General features: G+C 42.3%; 3 protein-coding genes across 16 annotated transcripts; 2 read left to right on the forward strand and 1 right to left on the reverse strand.

Moving 5' to 3' along the window:
• Positions 1-1,001: 1,001 nt before the first annotated feature.
• LOC108600033 (ensconsin) lies at positions 1,002-9,482 on the reverse strand. Of its 14 annotated transcripts, XM_017987365.2 has the most exons (16): positions 9,316-9,465; positions 8,527-8,580; positions 7,171-7,427; positions 6,960-7,099; positions 6,777-6,892; positions 6,144-6,386; positions 5,525-5,665; positions 4,718-5,065; positions 4,394-4,525; positions 3,344-3,514; positions 3,109-3,281; positions 2,224-3,051; positions 1,933-2,163; positions 1,487-1,878; positions 1,250-1,425; positions 1,002-1,184 (listed from the first exon to the last, which is right to left on the reverse strand). In XM_017987365.2, the coding sequence occupies exons 1-16, from the start codon at positions 9,362-9,364 to the stop codon at positions 1,168-1,170; spliced, it is 3,468 nt and encodes a 1,155-aa protein (XP_017842854.1). In that variant the 5' UTR covers positions 9,365-9,465; the 3' UTR covers positions 1,002-1,167. The 14 variants fall into 14 exon arrangements, with proteins under 14 accessions (XP_017842854.1, XP_017842851.1, XP_017842850.1 ...); XM_017987362.2 differs by having other exon boundaries at positions 4,394-5,065; positions 6,150-6,386; positions 9,316-9,469; XM_017987361.2 differs by having other exon boundaries at positions 4,394-5,065; positions 9,316-9,469.
• A 70-nt stretch (positions 9,483-9,552) lies between these two features.
• Positions 9,553-10,861, forward strand: LOC108600035 (replication factor C subunit 2). Its single transcript, XM_017987376.2, has 2 exons — positions 9,553-9,915; positions 9,974-10,861. Exons 1-2 carry the CDS (start codon positions 9,751-9,753, stop codon positions 10,802-10,804), a joined length of 996 nt encoding a protein of 331 aa, XP_017842865.1. The 5' UTR covers positions 9,553-9,750; the 3' UTR covers positions 10,805-10,861.
• Positions 10,862-10,959: 98 nt separating this feature from the next.
• LOC108600036 (ras-like protein 2) lies at positions 10,960-12,868 on the forward strand. The gene is made up of 3 exons (XM_017987377.2): positions 10,960-11,105; positions 11,935-12,022; positions 12,079-12,868. The coding sequence occupies exons 1-3, from the start codon at positions 11,025-11,027 to the stop codon at positions 12,486-12,488; spliced, it is 579 nt and encodes a 192-aa protein (XP_017842866.1). The 5' UTR covers positions 10,960-11,024; the 3' UTR covers positions 12,489-12,868.
• The last annotated feature ends 253 nt before the right edge of the window (positions 12,869-13,121 follow it).

Below are 13,121 nucleotides of genomic sequence, written 5' to 3' on the forward strand. Positions count from 1 at the left end.
ATAATTTATTTTGTTTTGCACATTGATAAATATAAATTACAAATACAAATGTATAAAAAAGATAGTGTATATATTGCCCAAAAAAGATATGAATATTGACGCGAAAAAAAATATACAGAGAGAACATTACTACAACAAAATGACAATAAGCATAAACAGATTGCTTTTATTTTTTCCTGTTTTGCATTAAATCTTAAGTTTAAGCACTGATATCTGATATCTGTGTATGTGTATATGTTTGCGAATTGTTTTGTATATTAACCACGTATCAGCAAATAATTTCAAATTAATTCCATTCTTTAATAAATAATACCTCACGATTCGTTGGCTCAACCTATTAAACTTAACTTACAAAACAACTGTGCACAATTAACTCAGGGGTAGGGGTAGCGGGGTAGGCTTGCAAGGGGAGGCAGTCGTTGGCTCCCAGCAGTGAGGCGCTAATCATTCATAATATAATATAATATATAATATAATCAGGGGACATCAATTATCAATCATCATCGTACGTTCTAAGGTATTTGTTTTAGTTGTTTTCACTAGTTTTATATAATTTTCAATTATATAGGCTGCTTCACATTCAAGTTATACTCGGGTACTCAGAATATAATATATTTAATGCAACTCTTTTGAAGCGATTTTGTTGTTGCTAGCATTTATATAGTAATAATCATAATCATATTTATAATTGTAATTAGAATTAGTTGCCAACGCATTGAAACGCCTTTTTTGGATCATTTGATATCGAAACTGCTTTGCTTATTTCTCAGTTAACAGACTGCTCTGCTCAATCTTGATTTTGATCACTACTATCATCAACATAATCTTTTAGTTTTGTCTTAGTTCTTAACTAACATTTTGCAGCTTTGCCTCGTTTTCTCTAATGCGTATAGTTTCTGTTTTATAAATTTTTGTATACATATAATAAATTGTATATAGTTCTTTTTATAAGCAGTTGGTTTTTGTTTTTAGTGTGTTTTTTTTTTATCTGTTAGTATCTCTAGTAACCATAATTTGTTGCTTTTACGGCGCACTCATGATATATGTGTGTATATCAACCTATAAATAAATACTCCACAAACATTTAGCTATATATCAGATTTTGTTTATGTGTTTTTTGCAGCTTGTTTGGACACAAACTAGTTTGGTTTTCCCCCATCAATGGATTCACAGCAACGATATATCTATAGGAATGGAAATAGAATAACCGTTAGCAATCAAAGTTAATAGTATTGATGGATTGGCAAACCTTTATTCTCGTGACTATCAGCAGTGACTAGCGTGTTGTTTGCCGCTGTGCTGGTCAGCAAGCTGTTGTTGTTATTATTGTTATTGTTGTTCATGTGTAGATCTTGTGACTCAATGCTAAGATCGATCAGCTGTGTGACAGCCGGAGTCACTACGTCCTGCAGCAGATTAATGTCGCTGCAATTAGTATAACAAGCTATTACTTAACGTAAAAACATATGCAAAGCCAATTACTTACTTCTTATTGCTAACATTCTCAATATGTCCATTGCCATTGGCAACAGCTGCTGCTGTTGCTGCTGCTGCTGGACTGGTTACTGTTGTGGTTGTGTCTGCATGCAGCTTGCCGTTAGTCACTTCAAACTGCTGAAAGCTCTTCACCTGCTGCTCATCGATAATCATGTTCGAGAAGCTGTTGATGAGCGAGTTCTCTTTATCCAGCACCGATTGCTCATATGTTTCTTGCTTGCTTGGCGGCGTTGTTTCACTTGGTGCCACCACTGTGGCCACTGTTGGTGCAGCTGCCTCTGTGCTGTTGCTGCTGGGCGAGCCGCCAGTCGAGTTGTTGCCGCTGCTGCTGTTGCTGTCGCTCTCTTTAGCAGCAGCTGCTGTCTTGGCGTCCGCAGAGTCCTGTTTAAAGCAAAGTTTAGTTTATATTTCAACAGTCAGTGCTTAGCCACGTACCTTGGCGGGCGTGGCAGCAGCGCCGCCTTTGCGTGTGCGCAACATAATCGCCTCCACACGCTTGCGTCGCTCTTCGCGCTCCTTTTCCTCACGCTTGAGACGTTCGGCCACTTCGATGCGCTGCTTTTCAGCCTCCTCCTTGGCCTTCTTTTCGGCTTCCTCGCGCTCAACACGCTGGCGCTCTTCCTCTTCGCGCCGCAGCTGCTCCTCAGCCTCACGCTGTTGTGCTTCCTAGTATGACATATAAAATTAAAGACAGCTTCTGCATTATGTAAAAATAACTGCGCTCACCTCGATGGCCTTGCGCAGACGCTCCTCTTCGCCGCGACGCTGCTGCTCAGCCATACGCGTGGATTCCTCTTCGAACAAGCGCTGACGTTCGGCCTCCTCCTCTTGGGCCTTGAGCTCTGCCAGGCGCTCGGCCTCAAGACGCTGTCGCTCTAGTTCTGCCTGTCGTTCGGCCTCCTCGCGGGCCAGGCGTCGTCGTTCGGCTAACGCAGCCTTTGCCTCCTCCTCGGTAGTGATTTTGCGCGCCATCATTGAGGCGGTCATTAGATCGCCATCAGCAGCATTAGCCGTTGGCGGTGTCAGCTCACGCACCTCGGAGTTCTCCTTGCTGCCGTTGCGCGAAGTCTTCTTGGGCACAGCGGGCGCTGACTCCACAGTTTTCTCGCTGCCTTCGTCAGCTTTCTCTTCTACATTGACAGCTGCAGCAATTGGCTCTGGCTCTGGCACAGCTACCTCAATAGGCTCTGGCTCTGGTTGCTGCAGTTCCTCTGCTGTCAACTGTTCCTGTTGCAACTGTTCCGTCTTAACTGTATTGAGTGCCTCCTTTTCCGCTTTGCTAACTGTATGCGTGGCCGCAGCCGCAACGGGAGCTGCTTCAACTGCAGGCTGAGCTTCAATTACCTCCTTGCTCACACCGTTTGTCTTGGGTGCTGCTGCTGGAGTGGTTGTGGTCACTGTTGTAGTGCTGTGGCTGCTGCTGCTGCTGCTGCTGGTGACAATCATTGAGACGCTCATGGGATCCTTGGCCTTGCTGCGACTAATACGCTCGGAGCTGGCATTGCGACTAGTCTGAGCCCTGGAGGCTGAGGCAGCCTTGGGCGGTAATGGTTCCTAAAAAAAACATAAATGTAATTAATGCCTTAAAAATCTTTGTCTAGAAAATCTTACCCGCTTGGGCGTCTTTTTTTCAGCACTGCTCAAGCGCGTAGAGCTGGAGGTGACAATCATGGAGGTTGACATTAGGTTCGTAGTTCGTTTGGGTGTCGTTTGTGCTGTGGACGTGGATGGCGAGGCGCTGGTCTTCATCGGCGGCTTGTAGTCCTTCTTCAGTTTGTTGATCTCTGTGTGCCAAGCACGAAAATTATGAATTTAGAATTCATGGACGTATATTTTAGATGCTTACCATCCAGCGACATGCCGGTGCCTGCAATGCTGGCTGGCCTGGGCTTGCGTGGCGCTGTAGCGGGCCTTCTGGCCACCAAGCCAGCTGTGGAGAGTGTTGTGGAGTTGGACATGGCGCTGCCGGGTCTTGAGCCAACATGTCCACCTGGTGTTACATTGCCGGAGCGCGAGCCTAAACATAAACCAAGTTTCCAAGTTACAGATTAGTTAAGGTTAGTTATAAAAGCAAGTGAGAGAGAGAGAAGCGTAGGCAGCAGAGCTTGTGTTGCAATGAAATGGTGACCCATTATATATGTGAATGTGGCTTAAAAATTAAAAAGTACAACGTAACTGTCACCAAATAAAATGTAAAATACACAGAGTATTAAGCAATAAACCAAGATAAAAACAGCGCTAGAGTTAAACAAAGAGTCAACATTTATATATGAGGAATAGACAGACAAATTACCAAAAGCTAAAGGTATAAACATATTATGTGTGGGCTTTAATGTGTGTGTGGGTGTGTGTTTGTGTGAGGATTTTAAATTATAAATTGGAGTTTTGAAAACATACGAAACGAACTTAGAAATGGCGATGCTCAGCATACAATATGGACCAATGGTACTTTAAAAATATATACAACATTTTTTTGAATGGGAATACAAATGAGTTAATGGTTGCTGCTCAGATGAAGAACTGGCACCAGATGTGGAATTTACAGCAATGCTTGTTCTTCTTCGTATGTCTTCCTATACTAGAAGCTACTCAATGGGTACTAAATGTATGTTTATGTATATAGTTAGCCAATATAGTGTGCAATGTTGTTCCACAATTCCAGTACTAATTGCTACAAATTGCGGGGAGTTAGCCAACTTTTTAGTTATTTAAGCTAAGCCAAAAACTGTTAATGATTTGATTTCAATTTGGAAATTGTTATCATAACCAAACAGTTTCAGCTTGTGTTTTTAGCTAGCTATGTATGTGTGTGTGTTTATGTATTGGGTTTGGTTTGTATAGTATGTTGTATGTGTGTGTGTGTGTAGTTTAGTTGTTGTAGTTGTTGGGCACACACCTGCATTCACTAACAAACTAGAAGAGTTCATGAGCAACAATGAGTTTGGATCGAGATCGAGACAACGGTAGTAGGGGTTAGTAGAGGCTGAGTTCGCATATTGCTGCTGGGCACGCCGTGAGGAGGACTGCGCTGAAGAATGATTCGCAAATGATGATTGAAGATATTTTTTTGTTGCGCTAGTTTGCAAGCCAAGTTGTGAATGGCGTTGTTGTTGTTGTTGTGGTGTTGTAGTGTAGTGTTGTTGTTGGTGGTGGTGGTGGTGGTTGGTGGGCGTGCCGCCGAATTGCGACCACGAATGGCTTATCTGTGTCATGCTCTTACTGGAGTCACGCTGACCGCTGCTTAAAGGCCGAAAGCTGCTCGAGATGCCGCCACCCAATGAATACTTGCCGCGCTCACGCTGCGCACCTGCCAAGTGGGTCATGCTGCGTGACATGGCGCCCACTGCGGTAGAGCTGCCGCTCATGCTGCCACTGGCGCTGCCGGGACGCGGCTTTGAGCGCATGCCAGCGCGTCGGCCAGCGCCGCCACTTAGCGAGGATGTCTCGTCAAGCATCTCCAGCTCTTCGCGTTCGCGTCGCTCCCGTTCCAAAATTGCGCGCACATGCTCGCCATTGCGGCGTATGGGCTGGGACAGCTGATCCAAGCGGTTCATCGAGTAGGCGCGTCCTGTGCGCATATGTAAAGTGGAAAGTGGATTCAGAAGAAAGTGGGTTCATGTATCAGAATCATTTGTTGTAACGTTTGGTAGTTGCTTCCTTAGCTATTTACAGTAGACGGCACATAAATGTGTGGACACAACTAGGCTACAAAATGCGTAAGTGTGCGTGTGTAAACAGAGTGTGTGTGTGTGTGTATAATTTTGGTGCTTGATATGGCTAAGATATGTTTAGATCTCGAAGCAAGACAAAAGGTAAAACCTCCCATTAAACACAGCAGTCAAGTCGTTGTCCGTACGGAACCTATAAATGGCTAACTAATCGATGATGTTCAATGATGATGATGAGAGCACATGGCGCACATGATTGCGATAGGCAAACAACAGTTCTCAAGCTGTAAAGTTGTGTATTTGTTTGTGTGTGTGTGTGTTGTTGTGTGTATGGAGCGGGTGTTGTAGGACATTCTTACCTGGAGTTCTGGGTGTGGTGCTCAGAGAGCTGCGCGAGCCGTAATGCCCATCACGTGGGCTAGGTATTGTCGGCATGAGGTCCGTTCTGCGGCGGTAAACGCTTCGGAACACTAGATTCTGTGTTGAGTCAACGTTATCTTCTGCAATTGTTTTTGTTTTTGGGAGGGAATTGTATGGTATTTCATTTTGAGTTGTTTGCGAATAAAAAATATAACGCGTCGACTGTTCACAAAACCAAAAGCGAAAGTCTAAAGCAATAACCATGCCAAGAGTTCTACTTAAAAATGGGAGTTGCTGGTGGGTTAAGGAAAATAAAACTGGCGCCCAATGGTGTTGACAAGGTTTCAAGATTTTAAGGGGGCTGTACAAGGGGTCAATTGTGTGCTGCACTATGAAACTATAGAACTTTTTATGTACTATAATTTCACAAAAAGGCACACACTATGTTTAGTTTGCTGCAGTCAGTTGAGCTCATGCAAACAAGATCATGCGAGTTAGAAAGAAGTTGCAGAGATTTCGAGCATATAAAAGTTAGTTTGGGGCACAACAAACAAAAATTTACAAAAACAAAACATTTTAGGGAATTATATAGAGAGGAGAACAGTACAGAACCCTCACCCTTACGATATGAGTTATTGTTGTTGTTGTGGCTTGAAGTTGTTGTTGTTGTTGTTGCTATTGGAGTGCTTGTATTATGTCTGTGCGCAGTTGTTGCTGTTGTGATTGCTGTTGCTGTGGGCGCTGGCCCATCAATATTAATTTCATGGCCAGCTATTGAAAGCGAAAAACGCTTGGGCGGCTCATCATTGGAATAACCCCAATTAAATACCTCATACATGGACGAAGACTTACGTCGATGATCTGTGCGATGTAATGATCGGATTTACATTTATGTATTTATATAGAAAGAAAAGTTATATAGAGAAAAATATAGTTGTGAGCTACGCGTTGGTGGATTTAGTGTTAGCATTGAAATCAAATTATAATAGCAAAATGAAACTAAAAATGTAGTTAAGAAATTTGCACAGTATACGTGAGAGTTGGGTAGAGAAATATATATAATAATAATATAAGCAAATTAATAAATTTGCATAAAACTAACTTAACAGTAACTGCAAAAGTAAAACGTTATAAGTTTATATACGTTGGTGTTGGTGTCATTTATGTGTGTTTGTTGTTGTATTGTAGAAGTGAAGCACTTCAACCAGTAGCATGTTGCAGTTGCAAGAGTTTGGCCTAAAGCACACTTACCATCTTGTCTGTCCGTTGATGAAGATGCACGCTTCTTAGCACCACTATCGGCAAGTTCACGCTCGGAACTTCGACGTGAGAGCGTGGCGCCAGCTACGTTCGATATTGAGGTTGAACTGTAAGCAACAAAAGATACACGTTAAAGATTTTATACATTTTAAAATATATATATATAAAGTCTACCGTCGCTGATTCCAAAAACTGCTGGGGGATACACAGCCATAGTCTGACGGCAAATCCAATAAACGTGGCGTGGACGAGCCAAAAGCAAAGCCAACTAAATTTTTATCGCGTTTCTTAGTCTCTATTCGTGATTCGCGTTCCTGTGGCATAAATTAAAATCAACATTTTATTATTTACTCTGTTTAGCATAATTTATTTAGCTTAAACTCACCTGATTCTTTTTGAGTATATACTCGCGTCGCTCTTTTTCGGCCTCAATGATGGCCTTCTTGCGCTCCTCCACCTGGGAGCGCTTCTCTGTGTCGCGCACGCGTATCTCTTCAATGCGTCGACGGCGCTGTTCCTCCTTTTGTTCGCGATATCGTTGCGCCGCTTCCGCCTGAGCTCTCAGCTCCTCGATTTTTTTCTGTCGCTCTTCATTTTGTCGCTCGCGGGCATATCTCAGTTTCTCATCGCGATCTTTGGACACTGTAAAGTGCGCGAAAAATAGAATGCAAAACTTGTGATTATCAATTGATTACTCAACTGGGGCAGGCAGGAGGAGTGGCTACATTCACATTTCACAGTCAAGTGTAAAGATGTAAACAGCAAAAACTTGTTAGCTGTTTGTTTGGTTATAAATCAATAAAGAGCGTAAAGCTTTTGCTTTCGCATATTTTCATTACTCAGTTTTAGTTGCTTTTTTGGCTTTTTGTTATTTTGGCATTTGCCGGCATTGGCTGTCGAGACATTTACAGCGACTGACGTCATCAACATTGTGCGCTCGCTATGTGGGTCAATTGACAACAAACCATACACAAAGTCACACAGACACACATACAAATACATGCATACATATGCATATGTGCAGGTCGCCCCCAAGCAGATGTAGAATGATGTGCAAATAAGGCAGAGAAGAAAATGTAAGCGCACAGTTTTATTAAAATGACATTGAAGCCGACGTGCAAAAAAAAATAAATAAAAAGAGAAAGAACAATTGGCCAAGTTGTGTATGTTGGTCAACTTTCTGCGCATTTGTTACAATCGCCCAGCTAATCAAAGCGGTCTCGATAGAGCGCTATCGCTAGCACGCTTTGCGGTGAATACATATGTATTTATGGAATTTAATGACGTAATTAAATGCAAATCTTAACAAAGGAGTCCAAAGCATTTGCCAGTTGGTAGCAGCAGCAGCAGCAGCTGAATCATGATTAAGCCTGTTTTCGAGGCATGGAAATTTATCAGCGCACAAGGTCACAAATAATGTGTGTGTGTGTATATGGATATTACAATATTTTCTATCTATACCATACAAACAATGTGGTAGATAAGAGAGCGCTGCTTATCAGCGCTGATCATGCCGGCAGAGCAGGCAGGCGCTTGTGGGCAGGCAGGTGAAGAATGTCAACTACCTTGGCGACGAGTCATCTCTGTCGCCTACCTGAGCAGAGCGCTTGCTGCAGATTGAGTGGGCACAACATGTTTGCTTGCAGTTTTTAAGAGAGATTTGTTTTGTTTTGTTTTGCTTTCAAGGGGTCTCTGGTTGTATAACTACAAATGATTAAGCATAAGAGCAAGAATAACTTACCTTTACGTTCGGCGCTCCCCTCTCGACTTTCAGGTCGTTTAGGTGTGTTTTCCACTGCAAGTAAATAAAAGAAAACAAGTGTTACAGTCAAAATAAACAAAATGTTGCAAGTTTTTATGTTTTGATTTCGTAAGCAAACGCGCTGTAAAGTTCATTCAGTTTTCCACGCCACTCACTCGAGACAGGCCCTGTGGACACACAGGCGCAGGCACAGGGCTCAAGGCACAAAATATAGCAACAAGAAAATCAATTGGCTTCTGTTTTGCACTTGTAGGGCAAGGAAAAAAACACGCATTTGGCGAGGCGGCGACGACCACAGAGCGACAACGACCCGGAGTGTAGGGGGAGAGCGAGCGAGCGAGTGAGAGAAAGAGCGAGCAGTGTGTGAGAGTGAACACACACAAACAAATGTTCAGCTGCAGCGCAGCTGCTGTCTACGTCTATGACAGGCCTGAAAATGTTTTCCTCCGCCTGGAACTTTCATCTGATTTATTTATAACTCAAAACTCCGGTTGACGTTTTGGGGGGAAATGTGAATAACAGCATATTGAGTGAAACACACGGGGGCAAATTTCAAAGCAAGCACTTTTGGATTCTTTTTTTTACATCTTTCGCTTTTGAGTGTGAGTCGTCGTCGTCGCTGTCTTGGTCGCTGCGCAGTCGACCAGCAATTTTTTCGGGCTTGTTAACTCTTTGTTACGCGTACGCATGGTTTGTTTTTACACTTGTCACAGACGCGTTTGCATTAATATCGCATTTGTTATGTTGTTTCACTAAATAAATGCATACCTGCTGGATTATTCGAACAATTTTCTTGCTGGCACTCTAGACTCGCCATATTTCCACTTTACTGTTGTATGTGTTCTTTTTTTTTTGTTGTTAATCACCGAGTGGATGACAGCGGGCTGGTCACAATCTAAGTGTGACCAGATAACCAGGAAGTTGTATTTATCGCATACTTTTAGTATTTTTTAAAAGACGATTGATTTTGTATTGCAGTAAGATCTGACTTAAAATTATATGAGTGCCGTATTGATTATTTTCAATTAAATCGAATTTGAAGTTATATCGATTTATTTATGTTGTACGTGGATTCGCCAGCCGCGTTGCCAATTAAACAGCTGACGTGTTATCGATAAGTCCCGCCCGATTTTTGTTAAATACAGCACATTTACGGACGCCGGCTCAGTTTATTTTGTTTAACTTTGTTAATAAGCTTTTAAAATGCCAGAAGAGACTGAAGTTGCAATTGTAGATAAGCGTAACAATTTACCTTGGATAGAAAAGTATCGGCCTGTTAAATTTGATGAAATTGTTGGTAATGAAGACACAGTGGCCAGACTCTCAGTGTTCTCCACGCAGGGAAATTCACCCAACATAATTATAGCAGTAAGGCATGGAGTCAAACGAAAAGTCAGTATAATCTTCAAATTACTTTATTTTACAGGGACCACCTGGCGTGGGTAAAACGACAACGATTCAATGCTTGGCCCGTATACTGCTCGGAGACAGTTACAAGGATGCAGTACTGGAGTTAAACGCCTCAAATGAACGTGGCATTGATGTTGTGCGAAACAAGATTAAGATGTTTGCCCAGCAAAAGGTCACATTACCCAAGGGTCGTCATAAGATTGTCATCTTGGATGAGGCAGATAGCATGACAGAGGGTGCACAGCAATCTCTACGTCGCACTATGGAGATTTACAGCAACACCACACGCTTTGCGCTCGCCTGTAATACCAGTGAGAAGATCATCGAGCCCATACAGTCACGTTGCGCTATGTTGCGTTTTACCAAGCTCTCGGATGCGCAGGTGCTGGCCAAGCTGATAGAAGTCTGCCAGCTGGAAAAGCTTAAGTATGATGAGGATGGCTTAGAGGCTATAGTATTTACAGCCCAAGGAGATATGCGTCAAGGCCTCAACAATCTACAATCGACGGCACAAGGCTTTGGCGACATAACCGGAGCCAATGTGTTTAAGGTGTGTGATGAGCCACATCCTATGTTGCTGCAAGATATGCTGCAGCACTGCGCTGCTAACGACATACACAAGGCATACAAGATTCTCGCAAAATTGTGGCGATTGGGCTACGCACCTGAGGATATTATAGGAAATATATTCCGTGTCTGCAAGCGCTTGAATGTGGACGAGCACAAGAAGTTGAACTTCATCCGTGAGATAGGAATTACACACATGAAGATTGTTGACGGCTGTAACTCGCTGCTGCAGCTAACAAGTCTACTGGCTCGTCTCTGTATTATTGCAGAAGCTAATTAGTTACAACACATGTATTTTAAAGTTTCCTTTTATATTAAAAGTAATTAAGAATTTGAATTGCGATCTAATTCGATTGGTTCCGAGCACTCGATTATGCTATCGATTTGTGGTTCGTACTTCTTGCGGCAAATTACTGTCATCCAGTCTGCGATTAAAAAACAACAGCAAAGTATTAATAAAAGCAGCTTATTAAAGTTGTTTGCAGAGCGATTTATTCAAAATGCAGATGCAAACGTACAAATTAGTGGTCGTCGGTGGTGGCGGCGTTGGAAAATCTGCCATAACGATACAATTCATACAGGTAAGCGGAGAAAATGGAGTTGTGACAAAATGACGGTGACGTCGTTGTTGTGTCTTTATGGCACAAATAAGCCTGGGGCAGGGGTAGGGGCGCGGCGCGACGTAACAAGTGGGCTGGACCCTTGTTTTGGCAAAAGCAACAAGCGAGACAGCGAGCAACTTTATGCGTTTGGAAATACATATATGTACATAAGTATGTATGCATGTATGCGTGTGCTACATATTTTCAAGTAGAGATCATCTTCGCTGAAAACCGCAGCCAAGTCTACTATTGAATTTATAGCGACGTAAGCAACAGAGCAAAAAGCCTGCTGTTTGCAGGGCGGTTCCCCAGAAAGGCATCAACAATTGGAGTTGTACCTATGTATATGGGCAAGCCTAAGAACGTTTTTGTATATGCCTGCAGTTGAGGTCAATTTGGTTGACGGGCGCCCGTGCCGTCATGGTCACGACCACGGTCCCCTAGACTGTCGCATTATGCTGAATGAAGCAATGCGGGGCAAGAGCAGCGGTGGCGGCGGTCGCTGTTTATTTTTAGTTATTTGCGTCATCCCCATCTCCTCAGCCCACAACCATTCAAATGCGTATTTACACACGCATATGTATATAAATACACATCAACAACATATGTACATATATGTATACATACATATGTTTGTACATCTATATATGTGTATATATAAACATTTGTTTTATGTGCACGAAGATTTTCAGCCACTTATACAGTTACAGAGCATTTTTACTTTTCTTGATAAAAGTGGCGTCTCTGTGTGTAAACAAATCAAAACTAATCCCAATGTACTCAACGTTGTTTCTTTGTTTAATTGCAGAGCTACTTTGTTACGGACTATGATCCGACTATTGAGGATTCATACACAAAACAATGTGTCATAGACGATGTGCCAGCTAAATTGGACAGTAAGTAGTATCTAAGTCACTTCGAGTATTGGGCTAACATTTTGATTGCATTGCAGTACTCGACACTGCCGGTCAGGAGGAGTTCAGCGCCATGCGGGAACAGTATATGCGCTCGGGCGAGGGATTTCTGTTAGTGTTCTCCCTGAATGATCATTCCAGCTTCGATGAAATACCAAAGTTTCAGCGCCAGATATTGCGCGTCAAGGATCGCGATGAGTTTCCCATGCTAATGGTGGGCAACAAATGCGATTTGGAGCATCAACGTCAAGTGTCTTTGGAGGAGGCACAAAATACTAGCAGAAATCTTATGATACCCTATATTGAGTGCAGTGCCAAGCTGCGGGTCAATGTAGATCAGGCGTTCCATGAACTGGTGAAAATTGTGCGCAAATTTCAAATTGCCGAGCGACCCTACATTGAGGAGGGCTACAAGAAGAAGAGCAAAAGGAAGTGCTGTCTGATGTAAAGAGGCTTTAGCTGTGTATCTCCTGGTGGCCAGCAAGCATGAGTTTAACACCAAAATTATAATTAATAAACGCGCATCGACTGAGCTATAGGATTCTGATGAGCAAACACGCAACCAGTAATAAACCCAGCAACCCAAACGAAGAGCATTTTATAAACACATACAGTGAATAGATAACGAAGTATCAATGAATCGAATAAGCTCACCCAAGCCAACGCCACGCCACGCCCACTAACTATACTAACTGAGCAGCTTAATAAGCTAAAAACAAATTAAACTCAAATGTCCTTGCGTCCTCAAACTACAGAGCATAAAACATACTACTTATAAATAATTTACATACATACATACATATACACGCATACTTGTCTACAAGAATATACACTTAATACATATGTATTTATATATACATGCATACACATATACATCTATATATATACATATATTTTTGTAATATTATTTGTTGAGCAAATGACAGCTATTAAGGACAAAAGTTTTTATTGTATTATGATTAGAAATTGTGAAATTGTTTAATGCGATTTATGTATGCGATAGTTGAACCAGTTTGTCATAAGTTGAAACGTTTGTTTTTTCTTCGATTAAGCCAAAAGTAATGTGTTATTGTAATTTGTA

Source organism: Drosophila busckii, chromosome 3L (genome assembly GCF_011750605.1).
Source record: "Drosophila busckii strain San Diego stock center, stock number 13000-0081.31 chromosome 3L, ASM1175060v1, whole genome shotgun sequence".
Classification (NCBI taxonomy): domain Eukaryota; kingdom Metazoa; phylum Arthropoda; class Insecta; order Diptera; family Drosophilidae; genus Drosophila; species Drosophila busckii.